This window comes from Bos indicus, chromosome 4 (assembly GCF_029378745.1).
Source record: "Bos indicus isolate NIAB-ARS_2022 breed Sahiwal x Tharparkar chromosome 4, NIAB-ARS_B.indTharparkar_mat_pri_1.0, whole genome shotgun sequence".
Classification (NCBI taxonomy): Eukaryota; Metazoa; Chordata; class Mammalia; order Artiodactyla; family Bovidae; genus Bos; species Bos indicus.
In genome coordinates this window covers 102,143,564-102,163,224 of record NC_091763.1, presented here as the reverse complement: position 1 = coordinate 102,163,224, position 19,661 = coordinate 102,143,564, and the positions used below count along the sequence as shown (strand labels likewise).

Here is a 19,661-nt window from a genome sequence, read left to right as displayed (position 1 = left end):
GCCGAAGAATTGATGTTTTTGAACTGTGGTGTTGGAGAAAACTCTTTGAGAGTCGCTTGGACTGCAAGGAGATCCAATCAGTCAATCCTAAAGGAAATCAGTCCTGAATATTCACTGGAAGGACTGATGCTGAAGCTGAAACTCCAAAACTTTGGCCACCTGATGAGAAGAGCTGACTGGAAAAGACCCTGATGCTTGGAAAGATCGAAGGCAGGAGAAGGGGACGACAGAGGATGAGATGGTTGGATGGCATCACCAACTCAGTGGACATGAATTTGAGTAAACTCTGGGAGTTGGTGATGGACAGGGAGGCCTGGCGTGCTGCAGTTCATGGAGTCACAGAGTCGGACATGACTGAGCTACTGAACTGAACTTAACTGAATCAGGACACTTGGCACATACATTGTTTTATAGCAAACATGACAAATTGCTAATTCTATGCTGTTGTGACTGGAAGATGGAGTCTGAAAACTGGAGAAATTGACCTATCAGATTGCTTCTAACCCTTAATGGAAGATTCATTCATCTCAGGGCTGTCCTTAGCTTTGCAGCTTCAGAAATGTAATTTGACCAATTGTTCCCAAAGACAAGAGATTTCACGATAGCCCTGTTGTGAGTGTGTATTAGTTGCTAAGTTGTGTCTGACTCTTTGAAACCCATGGACTGTAGCCCACCAGGCTCCTCTTGTCCATGGGATTCTCCAGGCAAGAATACTGGAGTAGTTTGCCATTTCCTTCTCCAAGAAATCTTCCTAACCCAGGGATCAAACCTGGGTCGCCTGCATTAACCATTCGAGCCACCAGGGAAGCCCAGTCCTGTTATAGGAGGGCACAAGTTCATTGAAGAAGGCTCAATTATAAGGTAAAGTCATGGGTTAAAAAAAAAAACTGAGATACATCCACAGACTGGAATACCACTCAGTAATAAGAAGGAATGAACTATTGTTACACACAACAACATGGATTAATATCAAAATAATTATACCAGAAGTCAGATAAAAAAAGAATAAATACTTTCTGATTCTATTTATTAAAATACTAGAAAATGAAAACTAACCTATAGTTACAGTCACAGATCAGCAATCGCCTGTGGTAGTAGGTAGGGTCTGTGGGCATGAATCATAGGGAGGGAAAACAAGGGAGTTCAAACAAGCTTGCAGTGATGATACGTTTACTGTCTTAATTATGATGATGGCTTCACAAATATATACATGTGTCAAACTCATCAAACTGTACACTTTAAATACATGTGGTTTATTATATGTCAATTATACCTCAGTAGAGCTGGGATAAAAAGATTGTCAGGGGTGTGTTACATTTTTCAAGATGCATTTTTATCAAATTTGGCAGCCAGAGCTTTGTTTGTTTCATAAAACCGCATGAAGCATAAGACTGAGGGTATTCAGGACCCCCAAACCTGACAAATTCTTAGCACTTGAGGTGTAAGTTATTCATTTTTCAAATCACATATAAATTACTGATCTTTAGTTATGAAGACATTTAAATATGCAAAAGTGTGCTTCATTTACATTTTTTCTTAATGAGAAGTGAAGGACTTGATGGAGACTTTCCTTAAGACAAACAACTAATCTCATCAAATTAAAATTCCAAGTCCTATTTTAGGTTTTCTATAGGGGAGAGGCTTAATGCTATTTGTAGATTTATAGACCTTATATTCAGATGATGATCATTCCCATCTCATTCACAAATGTTGAAAACTACTTGTGCTTGTGTCTGTATTTTCAGTATTCTAATCAAATGCTTGATAATGTCATATCAGACAAGTGGTGATTTGTTGCAGAATGAATGAGACCAGGAATCTCTTGTATATCTAGTGACTTTATAGTTCTGGGCTGGAAACAGAAAGTGTTGGGAGCATAAACTCTTTTCTTCCCCTATTTCAGTTAAAAGTCATTACTACTAATGTTAAGAGGATAGGAAAAATGAACCAGTTGGCTACACAGATGGTATTAGAAAAAAAGAATTCATAGTCACAAATGTAAAATAGTTGGGAAAGGGAGACACACTTTTCAGGAATGTTAGAAACACATCTTGGGTGACTTAACAACATGATCAATAAAGCTCGAACAGAAATTAAGCCCAAACCCCCCAAGCTGTAAAACAAGGTGTTATGGATGACAACTGTGACAATAAAAGCACAGTGGGAAGAGGAGGGTTCGGGTAGAATCAGAAATTTACTGGGGAAAAGGTGAAAATACTGCTTTCTTTCTTGGGTGTATACGTAGTACTAACAAAAAGCAATAAAGTTCAATATGAGATAGTAAATATATCTCAGACATATCACTGAGATTCTGTGGGTTGGAGCTGATAGTTTAAGTATGAAAAGGGAAAGTGAAAAGTGTTAGTCGCTCAGTTATGGCTGACCCTATGTGACCCCATGGACTGTAGCCCTCCAGGCTCCTCTGTCAATGGAATTCTCCAGGCAAGAATACTGGAGTAGGTTTCCATTCCCTTCTCCAGGGCATCTTCCCAGCCCAGGGATTGAACCCGAGTTTCCTGGATTGGCAGGCAGATTCTTTACCACTGAGCCACCAAGTATACAGCTAAAGTAAATTTAATACAAGGGGAAAAGCCCAAAACAATGCATATTGAAATATATGATTGTATTTTCTTAAAAATTTTTTAAAATTTATTTGGCTGTGCTAGGCCTTAGTCACAACATGTGTGGTCTTAGATCTTCATTGTGGCATGCGGGATGCTCAGTTGTGGGATGCTCGGTTGCAGGATGCTCAGTTGCAGCATGCAGACCCTTAGTTGCAGCATAGGGGACCTAGTTCCCTGACCAGGTACTGAACCCAGGCCCCCTGCATTGGGAGCACAGAATCTTAGCCACTGAACCACCAGGGAAGTCACTATATAATTGTATTTTCAAAGGTTAACCCAAGAAAAGAAACATTTAGTACAAAGAAAGGGTAAACAACAAGGGCTAAGGTAGGAGTGTGGTACTGATTCAGCCTGAGCAATATATGGCTGGTGCTTTTTTAAGTAAAGATTATGGCACAGCAGCAGGTTATAGTAGTGAAAAGTTTGATTATTCAGGTATCATTAAAGAGCCTTTTCTAAACAATCTTTACTTGCTAAAAATATTTTGTTAGATGGCAGAAGCAGCAGTGAGGTGAATTACTATTTGGGACTTAATTCTAATCAACATGGAGGAACTATTTGGAAATGTGGATGTGAGAAAAGTATTAATACTTCTCTGTAGGTCTTAAATGTAGCATAAGAGAGTTCTATGTAAATTAAGACAGATTCTCTGGGGGAAATTAATTTTAGGGAAAAATAAGAAAGCTCAAATAGAATACCATGTTTGTAGACTCAAATAAGTGATAAGATCAGAGAATCTAAAATACAAAAAAACTGACTCCATACATAAGAACACTTTTAGTAAAATAAGAAGTCTGTTTTCTGAAATGGACAGCAGCACCTTTTATCGACTTAAGAAAGTGGGGAATCCAGTAAGGATGAGGTGTGACATACCCTAGGTCAACTTCCACCATCCAGTGTTGTGTGACCCACAAGTAGAATACAGGAGTCTGAAAACCCAACAGACTTAGCATCACTCCCTTTGACGCCATTTAGAAAATGTGTGATTCCCATCCCTGAGTTTTGGGCTCCATGGATCCTAGTTTCCAGGGGCAAACCAGGCTCCTTATTTCTAGAGTTTAGCATTCAAGGTGAAAAGCTGCCATTCTGGCAGGGATGAGTGAGTTTTAAAATCGAAGGCAGTAGAGCTCCTCCATATTTACCCAGTGGGACAGGGAGGAAAGTGTTTAGCACCCAGGTCAATGATATACCCTTTCCCAATTTCGATAGTTAATGGACAATGACCTGAGTAAATGATCTGAGAAGGATAAGTTGGCAAGAGACTCACACAGTTCAGAGATGAGAATCTGGGTCATAATACCACATAAGCCACCCAGACCAGCAGAGGTATAGGCTAAGGGTGCAGAAATCTAGAATTGGGAGTCTCAGAGGGAGACAATAAGTATCAATTGCAGCTTGAAGACAGCTTTAATATTTATTTATTTTTTAGCTGCGCTGGGTCTTTTGTGGTGCACGGGCTTAGTTGCCCCATGGCACGTGGGATCTTCCTGACCCACAGATTGAACCCGTGTCCCTGCATTGGCAGGTGGATTCTTAACCACTGGACCACCAGGCAAGTTCTTAAGACAGCCTTAGTGGCAGGAGTTGTATTCAACTGATAACCTACCTCTTTAAAACTTTTTCTAGGAAAGAATCCAAATAATTATTGAAGGGTTTTTCCCAGGGAAGAACTTAGCACACAAAGCCAGTAGGTCTAGTTGGCACCAGGGGTAGACTAGTAGTTGGCATGGGGTAGCCCCCAAAACAGAGGCACTCATTTCCTCAGCTGTCAGTAGTGCTGGCTGCTAATTATACATACTGATTCCCTCTATGGACGGTGCAAGTGTGTAAAAGCCTTGTCCCCTTGACTTAGTACAACAAGCTCTCTGTGGGGTTGATGAACTGCTGTATCACAGTTCAACCCTCCCTTCTTCACAGACCTGCTTTTCTCACCCCCTTGCAGGTCTGGTTCCTGAGACTACGCCCCAGTAAGCTTCCTGCATGCAAATTTCCTTCTCCCAGAGGCTGTTTCCCAGAGTACCCAAACTAAGACACTTGGGTAAAGGAGGATTTCTTAAACAAGCTAAAGAAAGTGCTAATTATAAATTAGAAGAGTGGTAAATGTGACAGTATTAAAATTGAGAAACCCTGATCATCAAAGTCAGAAGTGAAGTTGCTCAGTCGTGTGCAACTCTTTGCAATCCCATGGATCATCTGTCCATGGAATTTTCCAGGCAAGAGTACTGGAGTGGGTTGTCATTTCCTTCTCCAGGGTATCTTCCTGACCCAGGGATCAAACCCAGGTGTCCCGCATTGCATGGACGTCTGATCATCAAAAGACACTATTGGAAAAGGCAATTCAAAAGAGGTAGTTTTACATGACATAATTGATAAAGAACTCATATCCAGATATTTTTAAAATTCACCATATAAATAAAAAGAGAAAAATCCAATAAAGAATAATGCATAGAAGGCAAAGCCATTTTGCAAAAAACATACAACTGGCTAATAAAATATGAAAAAATATGAAAATTGACCATTTTTATGTAGGGTAAAGAAGATGCAAGTTAAAACCACAATGAAAGATGATTTTACTCTTACTAAAGTTGCATAAATTAAAAAGACACCAAGTATTGGTGATAGTGTGGAGCAAGAAGTTCACCCATGAATTCTTAGAGGGAATGTAAACTACATAACTACTTTGGAAATTGTCTATATGGATATCATCTACTAAAACTGAAGATACTGATACTCATACAGTGCATGTCTTAGAGAAACTCATGTGCTTGTGCAACAAGATGTGTGTAAGACTCTTTGTAGCAATACTGTCTGTGAAAGCCCAAATGGGGAGCGATACAAATGCCCACCAATAGAATGCAGATACTGATATATTCTTTGAATTCAATGTTATACAGCAATAAAAGTGGCTGATCAGCAATAACACGGTGACTCTTACAGCATAATATTAGGAAACAGAGGCAAATCAAAAAATAGTGCATTCAGTATGTTTCCATTTATAAGACATCCAACAACTGTCAAAATTTGAAAAGATATATGCACCCCTATGTTCATCACAGCATTTGTTACAATAGCCAAGATATGGAAACAACTTAAGTGCCCATCAACAGAGGAATGGATAAAGATGTGGAAATATATATGTACAATGGACTATTACTCAGTCATAAACAAGGAATGAAATAATGCCATTTGCAGCAACATGGGTGGATCCAGAGATTACATACTAAGTGAAGTAAGTCAGACAGAGACAAATATCGAATAATATCATGTAGATGTAGAATCTAAAAAAAAATGAACTTATTTACAAAACAAAAATAGACTCACATACATAGAAAACAAAATTATGGTTACCAAAGGGGAAAGGGGAGGTGGGATAAACTAGGAGTTTGAGATTAACGTACAGTAGTAGCTGTATAAAACAGATAACCAAAAAGGACCTGGTGTATAGCACAGGAAGCCATACTCAATATCTTATATATAAGCTATATGAGAAAAGAATGGGAAAAAGAATGTATATCTGTACATAAACTTTACACTTGAAACTAATGCAACATTCCAAATCAACTGTATTTCAATTAAAAAAAATTTTTTTTCTCTTGTATGACCTTTAGAGAGAGTCAAGATGGCAGAGGAGTAGGAGGACGTAGAGTTCATCTCTCCCTACAAGTGCATCAAGAATACATCTACAAATTGAACAGTCCTCACAGAGCACCTGCTGAACACTAGCAGAGGACCTCAGACATCTAAAGTGACAAGAAAGATCCCTGCATAACCAGGTAGGATGAAAGAAAGAAGGGAAAAGGAAAAGGAGAGGAGATGGGATGGGAAGCTGCACCCCTGGAGGGAGCTGAAGGAGAGGAGAAGTTCCCACATCTAAAGAAGCCCCCTCACTGGTGGGGAGATCAGTTGGGATGGAAGGGGAGCTTTGGGGGCTATCAGAGGACAGCACAAATGATCTGTGGCAGACATTACTTTACCAACAAAGGTCCGTCTGGTCAAGGCTATGGTTTTTCCAGTGGTCATGTATGGATGTGAGAGTTGGACTGTGAAGAAGGCTGAGCACTGAAGAATTGATGCTTTTGAACTGTGGTGTTGAAGAAGACTCTTGAAAGTCCCTTGGACAGCAAGGAGATCCAACCAGTCCATCCCAAAGGAAACTAATCCTAAATATTCATTGGAAAGTCTGATGCTGAAGCTGAAACTCCAATACTTTGGCCACCTGATGCAAAGAACTGACTCATTTGAAAAGACCCTGATGCTGGGAAAGATTGAAGGCGGGAAGAGAAGGGACCAACAGAGGATGATATGGTTGATGGCATCACCAACACGATGGACATGAGTTTGAGTAAACTCCGGGAGTTAGTGATGGACAGAGAAGCCTGGCATGCTGCTGTCCATGGGGTTGCAAAGAGTCGGACACGACTGAGCGACTGAACTGACTGAGGCAGGACAGACTGAGACCTGCAGATGGTCTGTGCCACAACCCTGCGTGCCCCAGCCTGAGAGGTGTGTTGCCAGTGCACATGAGGGCTGGGTGCTAAACAAGGGGTTTGGTGAGCAGACCTGGGGAGAGCACTGCTCTTGGCTATGAGGAGACAGCCTAAGGGAATGGGAGTGGGGAAAAATGCAGCTGAGAATGCTTGTGGAGGAAATGTAGACCACTATAGAAGTGAAGCACCATTGTTAAGTGACACACAAGAGGTGGGACCACCACTGAAGCCTCTCTCCCCACACGTGGCCCTTGCCTCCCTGGGCACTAGGAAAGGCTTCCTTCTTGTGACCCTGGCCACTACTGCATCCGCACTCCCCTCCTCACTAAGGCTGACTTATGTGCACCAGGACAGCCTTGGGAGCAGACCCTTCGGGTGGTCCACATGTGGGGATGGTGCTCAAACTATAGCTGAGCCCCAAGGGCCATGAAACTAAGGAAGAAAAGCTGAAATCTCTTCTCACAACTGCAAAAACTGCAAATTGACACCCCTGAGACCAGCTTTGGACGTTCAGTGTCTGCAGAACTTCTAAACAGACAACGAGGGCTCCTATGTCCAAGAAAGGCCTAGCTTTAGCAGCTGTAGACTTTGTGGGCACTTAAACAGGGGGGTTGGGCCAGGCCAGAGTCTGAGCTGCCTCCATAGTGCCCACAGAGGGCCAAATCCATGATTACTGCAACCTGGGCACTGACTTCAGCGGATCTGTGCTGGTGGCCTGGTGAAATCAACATCTGAGAGACACAAGGCCAACTGCTGGCATGCCCATGGTTAAGGTGGGGCTGAAAGCAGTGCGAAGTGTGTAATCTGAGAGCTTGCACAACAGTTGAAAGGTGACACAACAGAGGACACCCATAGGTGACCAGCTCCAGAGGAGGAATACTCAGTGGCTTCCCTCCCAGTGGGAGTGCTCCACTTCTGCCTCCCTCACACCGCAGATCAGAAATACAACCAAGAAACAGATTTGGGGGGGGGGGGCGGCCTCGACTACAACAACTAGGGAGCAGACCCCACCTTGACAGAGCAGGGACAACCACAGAGCTAAGGGGAGGCCTTGATCAATATCCAGTATAGCTCTGGTCACCACCGCATCAGCCACACACAGATATCTATACTAAAAACAACCCTCGCACCAAAAAATATTAAACCCAGGCAGGCTGCACAGGGATGCTGCTGCATAAAAATGGCCCTCCGTGATAGTCAGACAGTTTAGTATTAGGAGGAAGAACCCCAAGAGCGTTTAGCTGTGAAGGCCAGTGATACTTGAATGCAAGAGCTCCACAGGGCTAGGGAAACAGAAACTCCACTCTTGGAGGGCAAGAAACAGTGACAGATTTTATTTTCTTGGGCTCCAAAATCACTGCAGATGGTGACTGCAGCCATGAAATTAAAAGACGCTTGCTCCTTGGAAGGAAAGTTATGACCAACCTAGACAGTATATCAAAAATCGGAGACATTACTTTATTGACTTAAGTCCAAATAGTAAAAGCTATAATTTTTCCAATAGTCATGTCTGGATGTGAAAGTTGGCCCATAAGGAAGGCTGAGAGCCAAAGAATTGATGCTTTTGAGCTGTGGTGTTGGAAAAGACTCTTGAGAGTCCCTTGGACAGCAAGGAGATCAAACCAATCAATCCTAAAGGAAATCAATCCTGAATATTCAATTGGAAGGTCCGGTGCTGAGGCTGAAACTCCAATACTTTGGCCACCTGATGCGAAGATTCGACTCATTTGAAAAGACCCTGATGCTGGGAAAGATTGAAGGCAGGAGGAGAAGGGGACGACAGAGGATGAGATGGTTGGACAGCATCACCGACTGGATGGACATGAGTTTGAGCAAGCTCTGGGGTGTGGTGAAGGACATGGAAGCCTGGCATGCTGCAGTCCATGGGGTCGCAAACAGTCAGTAACTGAACAATAGCAACTCTTGGAGGGTACACACAAGGTCTCATGTGCACTGGGACTCAGTACAAAGGAGCACCCCCATGAGAACCTGGGCTAGACATACACAGCGGTCTTGGAGGGTCTTTTGGGGAGATAAATGTAGACTATAACTCACTGTTGGGGCAAGGACACTGGTAACAGAAGCCTCAGGGAATACTGATTGGAGTGAGCTCTCCTGAAACGTCTACATTTCAGCACCAAGACAGCCCCGTCCATCAACCTGCATGCTCCAGGGCTGGAAAGCCTCAAGCCAAACAACCAGCAAGGTAGAAACACAGCTCCACCCATTAGAAGACAGGCTGTACTGTCTTTTGAGTACTGAGCTCAGAGCCACCTCAAAACACACCCATTGACATGGCTCTGCCCATCAGAAGGACAAGACCCAGCTCCACCACTAGAGGGCAGGCACCTGGCCCTTCTACCAGGAAGCCTGCACAAGCCCCTAGACCAACCTGCTGTACCAGTGGGCAGTGGGACAGAAGCAAGAGGAACTAAGATCCTGCAGCCTATGGAAAGGAGACCAGAAACACAGGACGTTAGACAAAACAAGATGACAAATAAATATGTTGCAAGTGAAGGAACAAGATGACAACCCACAAGAACAACTAAATGAAGAGGAACCAGGCAATCTACCTGAAAAAAGTTGAATGACCTTTAGAAAAAAGCAAAAAAATAGTTGCCATTAGAGTTATAAGACCAATTACCTCTTGAGGAAAGGAGGGCTCTGGACTGGAAAGGGCACACAGAGGGTTTCTGTGGGTGGGTATATCTAATTTTGGATCTGTGTGGTGGTTACTCAGATGTTGGCTTTAAAAGTATTCCCCTATTTTAAAAATACCCTATGATAAACCATAATGGAAAAAAAATATTTAAAAGAATGTATATACATGTATAACCAAATCACTTTGCTTACAACAGAAATTGACAACATTGTAAAACAACTATACTTCAATAAAAATAAATAAGAATGAAGATATACTCACCCCTCTGCATATTTCAGGTTTTTAAATGTTAAAAAAAATGAGGAAGTAGGTCAAAAATAAAAGGTAAGTCTCAGATAAACTCAAAACCTTAGATCCAAAGAATGTAGTAACCTGGCCATGGAACATCCATTTTTGTCCTTGGACCTACTCTCCATTCTCCTTTGTTTGGACCCAGTTGGTAGCTGGAGCTTTGTAGAATCTACTCCATGATTTGTATCCTTCAGCCAGGTTATTTCTTTTCTAGGCTCCAGCCAAATTATATTCCTCACAGCCACCAACCAAGTTCAAGTTCTTATTACTTTTTGCCTGATTTATTATGGAAGCCATCTCACTTCATCTCTGTATATTTCATCTCTGCTCATTTTAATCCATTTTAACGTTGGCAGGTTAATGGCTTTGAAATATGAATCTACGTTTTTCTCCCTGGTATTCTTTTTTATTACCATCTACCTCAACTATCAAGCTTTTTTTTTTTTTTTTTGCAGTTTGATGCACAGTATTCATTGCCTCTGGAGAGGAATGACATAAAATGTACAAGTCAGTTCTTGGTATTTGATTTCTAAGAGCCAGGGTTTCTGTAATGGGAGTGAGTGTGAAGGTGTCACAAGTGCTGAATGGAACTCAGGATATTCACTCTACTAAAAGTAAAAACAAACCCCAGCTGAATTACTTTCTTTGACCCTTAAAATACTAGCCCACACAGTGTTTTACAGTAATATAAACGAGCTGCCATTACTTAAAAAATGTTAATTACTTTACAAAATTCTCTGAAAAATGTGAGAAGATCAGGCCACACTGAACTTTTGTTTATGAATGACAACTGGCTGTAGTGGAGAAATTGCCATGTTCGTTTAGAACAGTGCATGAAATCCCTGGGACTTTACTGTGTCTGTACCAGCAGTGGTCTCCTGAGTGTTACATGCATGTGTTTTTGTTAGTTTTTTGTGTGTTTTGGTTTTGTATTGTAGTGAAGAAGAAAGCATTTCTTGCACTCACACATATACGTGTGCATGCACAATCGTGTCCGAATCTTTGCAACACCCTGGACTGTAGCCCACCAGGCTCCTTTGTCTATGGGATTCTCCAGGCAAGAATACGGAAGTGGGTTGCCATGCCCTTCTCCAGGGGAGCTTCCTAACTCCTGCATCTCCTGCGTTGGCAAACAGATTCTTTACCACTGCGAAGGCGATGGCACCCGACTCCAGTACTCTTGCCTGGAAAATCCCATGGACGGAGGAGCCTGGTGGGCTGAGTCTATGGGGTCGTGAAGAGTCGGACACGACTGAGCGACTTCACTTTCACTTTTCACTTTCAGGCATTGGAGAAGGAAATGGCAACCCACTCCAGTGTTCTTGCCTGGAGAATCCCAGGGACGGAGGAGCCTGCTGGGCTGAGTCTATGGAGTCACACAGAGTCAGACACAACTGAAGCGACTTAGCAGCAGCAGCAGCGCTCATATCTATTATCAAAATGGGCAAGCACAACAAGGCTGAGAAGCAGACTTGGCTCTCCAGGACCATTGACTTATGGTTCCTGCCTTGTCCCTGGTCCCTTTAGGCAGAGATTGTGAAAACAGCCTTAACCCTGCCAAGGATTCTTTCATGGACCAACCTCTAATCAGGCTCCTTTGAACTCTTTTCCAACATGGACTTTCATACTTATTTCTGCTCTGTCCAAGTATAGCAAGAATTCTGCTACATCAGTTTAAGCACACCCTCTCACCCTCCATATCTGTTCACTTTTGATATGAAATCATGTTTCTCATACTCCACTGTGCCCCAAGAAACACCTGGAGTAACAGGCAAATTTGGCCTTGGAATACAGAATGAAGCAGGGCAAAGGCTAATAGAGTTTTGCCAAGAGAACACACTGGTCATAGCAAACACCCTCTTCCAACAACACATGGACATCACAAGATGGTCAACATAAAAATCAGATTGATTATATTCTTTGCAGCCAATGTAGAAGAAGCTCTATACAGTCTGCAAAAACAAGACCAGGAGCTGACTGTGGCTCAGATCATGAACTCCTTATTGCCAAATTCAGGCTTAAATTGAAGAAAGTGGAGAAAACCATTAGACCATTCAGGTATGACCTAAATCAAATCCCTTATGACTATACAGTGGAAGTGAGAAATAGATTTAAGGGACCAGATCTGATAGACAGAATGCCGGATAAACTATGGACGGAGGTTCATGACATTGTACAGGAGACAGGAATCAACATCCCCAAGGAAAAGATGCAAAAAAGCAAAAAGGCTGTCTGAGGAGGCCTTACAAAAAACTGTGAAAAGAAGAGAAGCAAAAAGCAAGGAGAAAAGGAAAGATATACCCATTTGAATGCAGAGTTCCAAAGAATAGCAAGGAGAGATAAGAAAGCCTTCCTCGGCAATCAATGCAAAGAGATAGAGAAAAACAATAGAATGGGAAAGACTAGAGATCTCTTCAAGAAAATTAGAGATACCAAGGGAACATTTCATGCAAAGATGGGCTCAATAAAGGACAGAAATGATAGGGACCTAACAGAAGCAGAATATGTTAAGAAGAGTTGGCAAGAATACGCAGAAGAACTGTACAAAAAAGATCTTCACAACCCAGATAATCACGATGGTGTGATCACTCACCTAGAGCCAGACATCCTGGAATGTGAAGTCAAGTGGGCCTTAGGAAGCATCACTACGAACAAAGCTAGTGGAGGTGATGGAATTCCAATTGAGCTATTTCAAATCCTGAAAGATGATGCTGTGAAAGTGCTGAACTCAATATGCCAGCAAATTTGGAACACTCAGCCATGGCCACAGGACTGGAAAAGGTCGGTTTTCATTCCAATCCCAAAGAAAGGTAATGCCAAAGAATGCTCAAACTACCACACAATTGCACTCATCTCACACGCTAGTAAAGTAATGCTTAAAATTCTCCAAGCCAGGCTTCAGCAATACGCGAACCATGAACTTCCAGATGTTCAAGCTGGTTTTAGAAAAGGCAGAGGAACCAGAGATCAAATTGCCAACATCCGCTGGATCATAGAAAAAGCAAGAGAGTTCCAGAAAAACATCTATTTCTGCTTTATTGACTATGCCAAAGCCTTTGACTGTGTGGATCACAATCAACTGTGGAAAATTCTGAAAGAGATGGGAATAGCAGACCACCTGACCTGCCTCTTGAGAAACCTGTATGCAGGTCAGGAAGCAACAGTTAGAGCTGGACATGGAACAACAGACTGGTTCCAAATAGGAAAAGGAGTACGTCAAGGCTGTATATTGTCACCCTGCTTATTTAACTTATATGCAGAGTACATCATCAGAAACACTGGGCTGGAGGAAGCACAAGCTGGAATCAAGATTGCTGGGAGAAATATTAATAACCTCAGATATTCAGATAACACCACCCTTATGGCAGAAAGTGAAGAAAAACTAAAGAACCTCTTGATGAAAGTGAAAGAGGAGAGTGAAAAAGTTGACTTAAAGCTCAACATTCAGAAAACTAAGATCATGGCATCCGGTCCCATCACTTCATAGCAAATAGATGGGGAAACAGTGGAAACAGTGTCAGACTTTATTTTTCTGGGCTCCAAAATCACTGCAGATGGTGACTGCAGCCATGAAATTAAAAGACGCTTGCTTACTCCTTGGAAGGAAAGTTATGACCAATCCAGACAGCATGTTAAAAAGCAGAGACATTACTTTGCCAACAAAGGTCCATCTAGTCAAGGTTATGGTTTTTCCAGTGGTCATGTATGGATGTGAGAGTTGGACTATAAAGAAAGCTGAGTGCTAAAGAATGAATGCTTTTGAGCTGTGGTGTTAGAGAAGACTCTTGAGAGTCCCTTGGACAGCAAAGAGATTCAACCAGTCCATCCTAAAAGAAATCAGTCCTGGGGGTTCATTTACGGTAGGACTGATGTTGAAGCTGAAGCTCCAATACTTTGGCCACCTGATGCAAAGAACTGACTCATTTGAAAAGACCCTGATGCTGGGAAAGATTGAGGGCAGGAGGAGAAGGGGACGACAGAGGATGAGATGGTTGGATGGCATCACCGATTCAATGGACATGGGTTTTGGTGGACTCTGGGAGTTGATGGACAGGGAGGCCTGACGTGCTGCAGTTCATGGGGTTCCAAAGAGTCGGACACAACTGAGTGACTGAACTGAACTCAACTGAACTGTGTCCCAGGAGATGTCTAGTCACTCCCTCTTTTCAGCAAGAATCCTGTTAAGTTGCTTTAGCAAGAATTGTTCCTTATCTCCTGGAGAAGGAAATGGCAACCCACTCCAGTGTTTTTGCCTGGAGAATCCCAGGGATGGCGGAGCCTGGTGGGCTGCCGTCTATGGAGTCGCACAGAGTCGGATACAACTGAAGCGACTTAGCAGCAGCAGCAGCAGCAGTCCCTTATTCCCAAAGTTTCCTTTTAGTAATTTTGTACTCATAGACCCAGACCCTACTCCTTGGTTATAAATTCTCACTTGCCCATGTATTCAGCGTTGACACCAATCTCTCTTCCTCACTGCAGAATTCCATCACAGCGTCCCCTTGATGTTTTAGGCTCCTCCTTGGTTGGTACTTAAGGACTTGGACTTCCCGGTCTCTGCCCCATGTACAAAGCCTTTGACTCACTCTTCAGAGTGTGAAAATTATGGATAGCGACAGAAATCTTAACCAGGGCCACCCAGGAAGGGGTACTGCCTCAGTTATAATCCTGTAACTGTTGTTACTTTCATCTTCAAACAAGTGCTGTCTCTCTTAAAGCACTTCAGCTTTTCCTTATGTTTTATTTTTATGTGTATTTACTTTTTCTGCCTTAAATCACCCACAGATTTTAAATCCCTGTTTCTAACCCATAGTTTTCATCCCTGTGTTACTTAGAAAAATGCCTCGTACATTTGTTGCTTAGTCACTAAGTCAGTTCATAAAGAATCCACCTGCAATGCAGGAGACCCCAGTTCGATTCCTGGGTTGGGAAGATCCCATGGAGAAGGGAAAGTCTACCCACTCCACTATTCTGGCCTGGAGAATTCAATGGGCTGTATAGTCCATGGGGTCACAAAGAGTCAGACACGACTGAGGGACTTTCACTAAGTTGTGTCCAACTGTTTGTGGTCCTATGGACTGTAGCCCACTAGGCTCCTCTGTCCATGGGATTCCCCAGGCAAGAATACTGGAGTGGGTTGCCATTTCATTCTCCATGGGATCTTCCCAACCCAGGGATCAAACCTGTGTCTCCTGTTTGGCAGGAGGATTCTTCACCACTAAGCCACCTGGGGACCCACTCGTACATGGTTAGGCACACAAAAATATTTACTGAATTGCCCATTTTCCAAAATACTTGCAGTTGGTCCTAGATTTGTGTCATTTACACACTTTGTAACATTCTTGAGTTTTATTTGAAGTTTTGAAAAATATTGGTTATTAATTCATGGGCTGATATGCATTAGAAAATCAAATTAATTTCTATCAAAGCAGGAAAAAGAACAGGATTCAAAACTCTTGCCTATCAGACTTTCTCCAACGGAGATAGAGAGAGAGAGAGAGGAAGAAGAGTGATCTTTTGGGAGGCTATTATGGTTGATCTCATCCGTGTATGAAACCATTCTGGGAGGCTGTCTTAGGGAAACGGTACAGAGATGATATGTACATTCCAGTTTTCATTAGTGATCATCCACCGAGGACATGCACAGAGAGCTTGGTGCCACTAAATGTTCGTTCTGTCTCAAATCCCCTGACTCTACAGGTATGAACAATCTTTATAAGAAAGTTGGGCATAGTAAGAGAGAGAGAAAAAAAGTCTTTGTAAATCAGAAGGCTGGTTGGCCTCACACAGCTGCGTGGTAACGTTCCTCTGGACTGCCGCGCTACAGTTCCTGCTGCCTGTGCAACAGTGGAGTCCCAGCTGGGTGGATGCTGGAGAAGAGCTTGCTGTTAAATCTTATTTATCTCTGCCTTTCACCTCTGCGCCCACCCAGCCTTCCCTCAAGATAAGCCTAGACCTTTCCCTGGCGCCTGCTGCTCTCTAACTTCTGTATCAAAATGGAACAGGATCCCAGGACAAATATTGACTGACTTGATTATATATACACAAACTGTAAAGGATGTCAGTTACTTCAGCCTGTCATTCTCCTTCCATCTCTTGAGAGATGAAAGGTTGTGTAAAGAACCTCAGGCCCACTAAGGGGAGAAGACTGAATCTGGGCCTCAGATTGCAGCCCTCAGACAAAGAGTCTGACATTAAATCTAATACGATACTTTGATTTCCCAGCGACTGACTTGGGCACAGGTACCCCTAGTGTCTGCCTCATCGGTCCTGGGTCAGTGGTGAGGGAATTGTCAGTTGTGTGGCTTTGAACAGAATGTAAGGAGTGCTCTGGCTAAGAGATACCCTGCTCCCTGTCTCCTCCTCCCCCAAATCTTCCGTGGTGGGTTGTGTTCTTCACCTATGAATTTTGTGAGGCATTGGCTTAGCTCTGTATTTCTGATCACAAATGTGGCTGGCGCATCCACAGTGCAGGATGCCACTAATGCCATCTTCTCTAATTGAACTATGTCTTATCTTCCGAAATGAGTTACAACCTTTTTTGGGATGACACACAACTACTTTCGAATGTCTCTAACATTCATAACATACAGGTTAGAATGTCTCTAACCTGTAGCATTACTAGACACATAGTAGGCACTTAATAATTTTTATTGGTAAATGCAACACTTGGAGCCCCACTGAGTTTCAGGAGATAGGTAGAAAGATAGAATGATAGATGCACAAGTAAGAAGTCATATAATTGGTAGGGGGTCATTGAAATAATTAAACAGAGGAGCGAAATAATCAGATTCATATCCTAGATCTATCATTCTACCCAGCTACCTAACTATCTATCTATCCATGTATTCATCCTAAGTACTTTCTGGATATATAGACCTATATACTTTCATATATAGAAATACACATAGAAAGTCATAAAAATATGCAGCCTTATTGACATAACAGATAGTTATAACAGGCAATATAGTATAGAGATTCAGAAGGTACAATCTGGGACCAAACTACATAGGCTCACATTCCAGTTCTCTTCTTTAGGTTTGGGGGATTTTATTTTATATCTCAATGCCTCTGTTTTCTCATCTGTAAAACAGGATAAAATAGTATTTCATAATGTTGTGAGGATTAAGTCAGAAAATGCATGTACTATAAAGTACTAGTTCCTGGCACATGGTTAGGTATTAAGGAAATTTAAGCTATTATTATTGTAAGCCTTTACATCTCCATGGCCTCCGATGCACACACACACACAGAGGTGTGCATGCGTACTCAGCTGTGTCCAACTCTGTGTCCAACTCTGTAACCTCTTGGACTTGTAGCCTGCCAGGCTCCTCTGTCCATGGAATTTTCCAGGCAAGGATACTGGAGCGGGTTGCCATTTCCTTCTCCAAGGGATCTTCCCGACTCAGAGATCAAACTCGAGTCTCCTACATTGTAGGCGGATTCTTCACCACTGTGCCACCTGGGAAGCTATATATATATGTATTATGCATTTCCTTTCACAAATTCATTCACTTAACAAGCATTAGCTGAACACCCAGCACATGCCAAACACTATACTGGGAGTATAGAGCTGAACAAGAAATGGTCTCTTTCCTAATGGATTTTACACCTTGTGGGGAAGATTGCAGAGAAACAATGGTTACAATGTCGTGTGATAACTGCTTCAGTAGAGTTGAGCACAAAGAGGTTCCTGAACACACAGGAGGGGCAAGCTGTGGTGGCTAGGAGGTGGGTTTCTAAGGAGAGGAATCCTTCAGCTGAGTCTTGCAGGTTTACTAAAAATTAACCAGCTCAGGAGAAAGGATGTTCCAGGTGGAAAGCAGCATGTTCAAGGTCATGGAGTTCGGTGCGTTATTCGAGGAGCTGTGTTTCACACGTGGAGAGAGGTGGAAGAGTGGTGGTAGGTGCTGCTGAACTGACAGGTCTTGACTGAACCATAAAGTCCAAGGTGTGAATAAGGAGTGTGTCCTCCACCCTATAATTGATAGGGAGCCATACTGAGTGACTGAGCATGCACGCACACACGCACGCACATTGAGAAATTAAGCAGAGGCATGACATAATTAGATTGTTAACTTTGTGCTTCTATGCTTCCCTCTCTGTCTACAATGTCCTGCCTCAACTCTGCTTAACTTAGCTTAACAGAGTTCATTCACTCAGGATCATTCAAATTTCAGTAGCATTCCTAGACATACTGCTCTTTATTCTGGTTCAGTTCTGTTCAGTTGCTCATCCTGTCCAACTCTTTGTGATCCCATGGGTTGTAGCCTGCCAGGCTCCTCTGTCCATGGGATTTTCCAGGCAAGAATACTGAAATAGGTAGTTATTTCCTTCTTCACGGGACCTTCCCAATCCAGGGATCAAACCTGCTTCTCTTATGTCTCCTGTATTGGCAGGTGGGTTCTTTACCACTGTGCCACCTGAGAAGCCCCTAGTGCTTCATATATGGTAGGTTTTCACTAAAAGTTTTGTCAGACGGAACTTAAAATTCTCAAATACGAACTTAAAGAAAATCATAAACCAGAAACTCAGAAATTTTATGTGCTTCAGTTCAATCTAATAATCAGTATTCAGGCTGAATTTTAGTAAAAGAAGCAGAAAGGTCCCATTCGTTAAGTCAAGATACTTTTAAATTGTAAACCGATTCAACCTTTGGCTCAGTACTCATTCAGCCAAATAGCTGTCCTTCAAGGTTCCATTCATTACTACAAAAATTAAATCAGTGAAGTCCATTCAAAATGAATGACAGATTATCCTTTAGGAAAGCATTCATTTAAAAAAAAAGAGGGAGAGACAAGCTTACCGATTTAGGTTCCGAGTAGGTACCAAGTCCGATGATAGGAATGCTGTTCCCATCGCTTAGAGGTATGCGGTGATACACAGCGCTGAGGTGCATCTGGGAGAGTCTGAGGTTTCAAATGTGCAGAGATGATAGTGAACACCACAGAGCAGTCTTCTTGAGAAGGTGTGCTAATGCCTATTTAATCAAAGAAAGGAGAGCCGGAGGGAGGAGCAGTGGGAGGGAAGAGATTTCTCAACTTGTTTAGTTTTTTTTTTTTTTTTCAGGTTGTTCTGGAAATCCTAACTGAGGTTGTCCTTTGAACTTATGCAAGGCATGTAGATAATAACCCATTGAGATCTTATGCTTACGTCTCTACAAATAATTGATTTTAAAGATGAAAGGAAGCAATCTGACGTCTGACAGGATGCTTTTGTCGGCAATTAACAGATCTATCGCAAATTCTTTTTAAAAAATTTATGAGCCTTAAGGCTAGCTTCAGGTGAGACTGCTGCTGGTGCTAAGTTGCTTCAGTCGTGTCCAACTCTGTGCAACCCCATAGACGGCAGCTCACCGGGCTCCCCTGTCCCTGGGATTCTCCAGGCAAGAACACTGGAGTGGGTTGCCATTTCCTTCTCCAATGCAGGAAAGTGAAAAGTGAAAGTGAAGTCTCTCAGTCATGTCCGACTCTGTGTGACCCCATGGACTGCAACCTACCAGGCTCCTCTGTCCATGGGATTTTCCAGGCAAGAGTACTGGAGTGGGTTGCCATTGCCTTCTCCACCAGGTGAGACTAGAGTAAGTTTTCTAGGACTTCC

General features: G+C 42.6%; 1 protein-coding gene across 1 annotated transcript in view; it reads right to left on the bottom strand.

The window, feature by feature from the left end:
* The window catches only part of AKR1D1 (aldo-keto reductase family 1 member D1), a 51,533-nt gene extending 32,492 nt beyond the window's left edge, over positions 1 to 19,041 (bottom strand). The window contains exon 1 of the mRNA XM_019959154.2: positions 18,868 to 19,041. Coding sequence (XP_019814713.2) covers positions 18,868 to 18,960 — 93 coding nt within the window. The 5' untranslated portion in view covers positions 18,961 to 19,041. The remainder of the gene's footprint in view (positions 1 to 18,867) is intronic.
* Between the last annotated feature and the right edge of the window lie 620 nt (positions 19,042 to 19,661).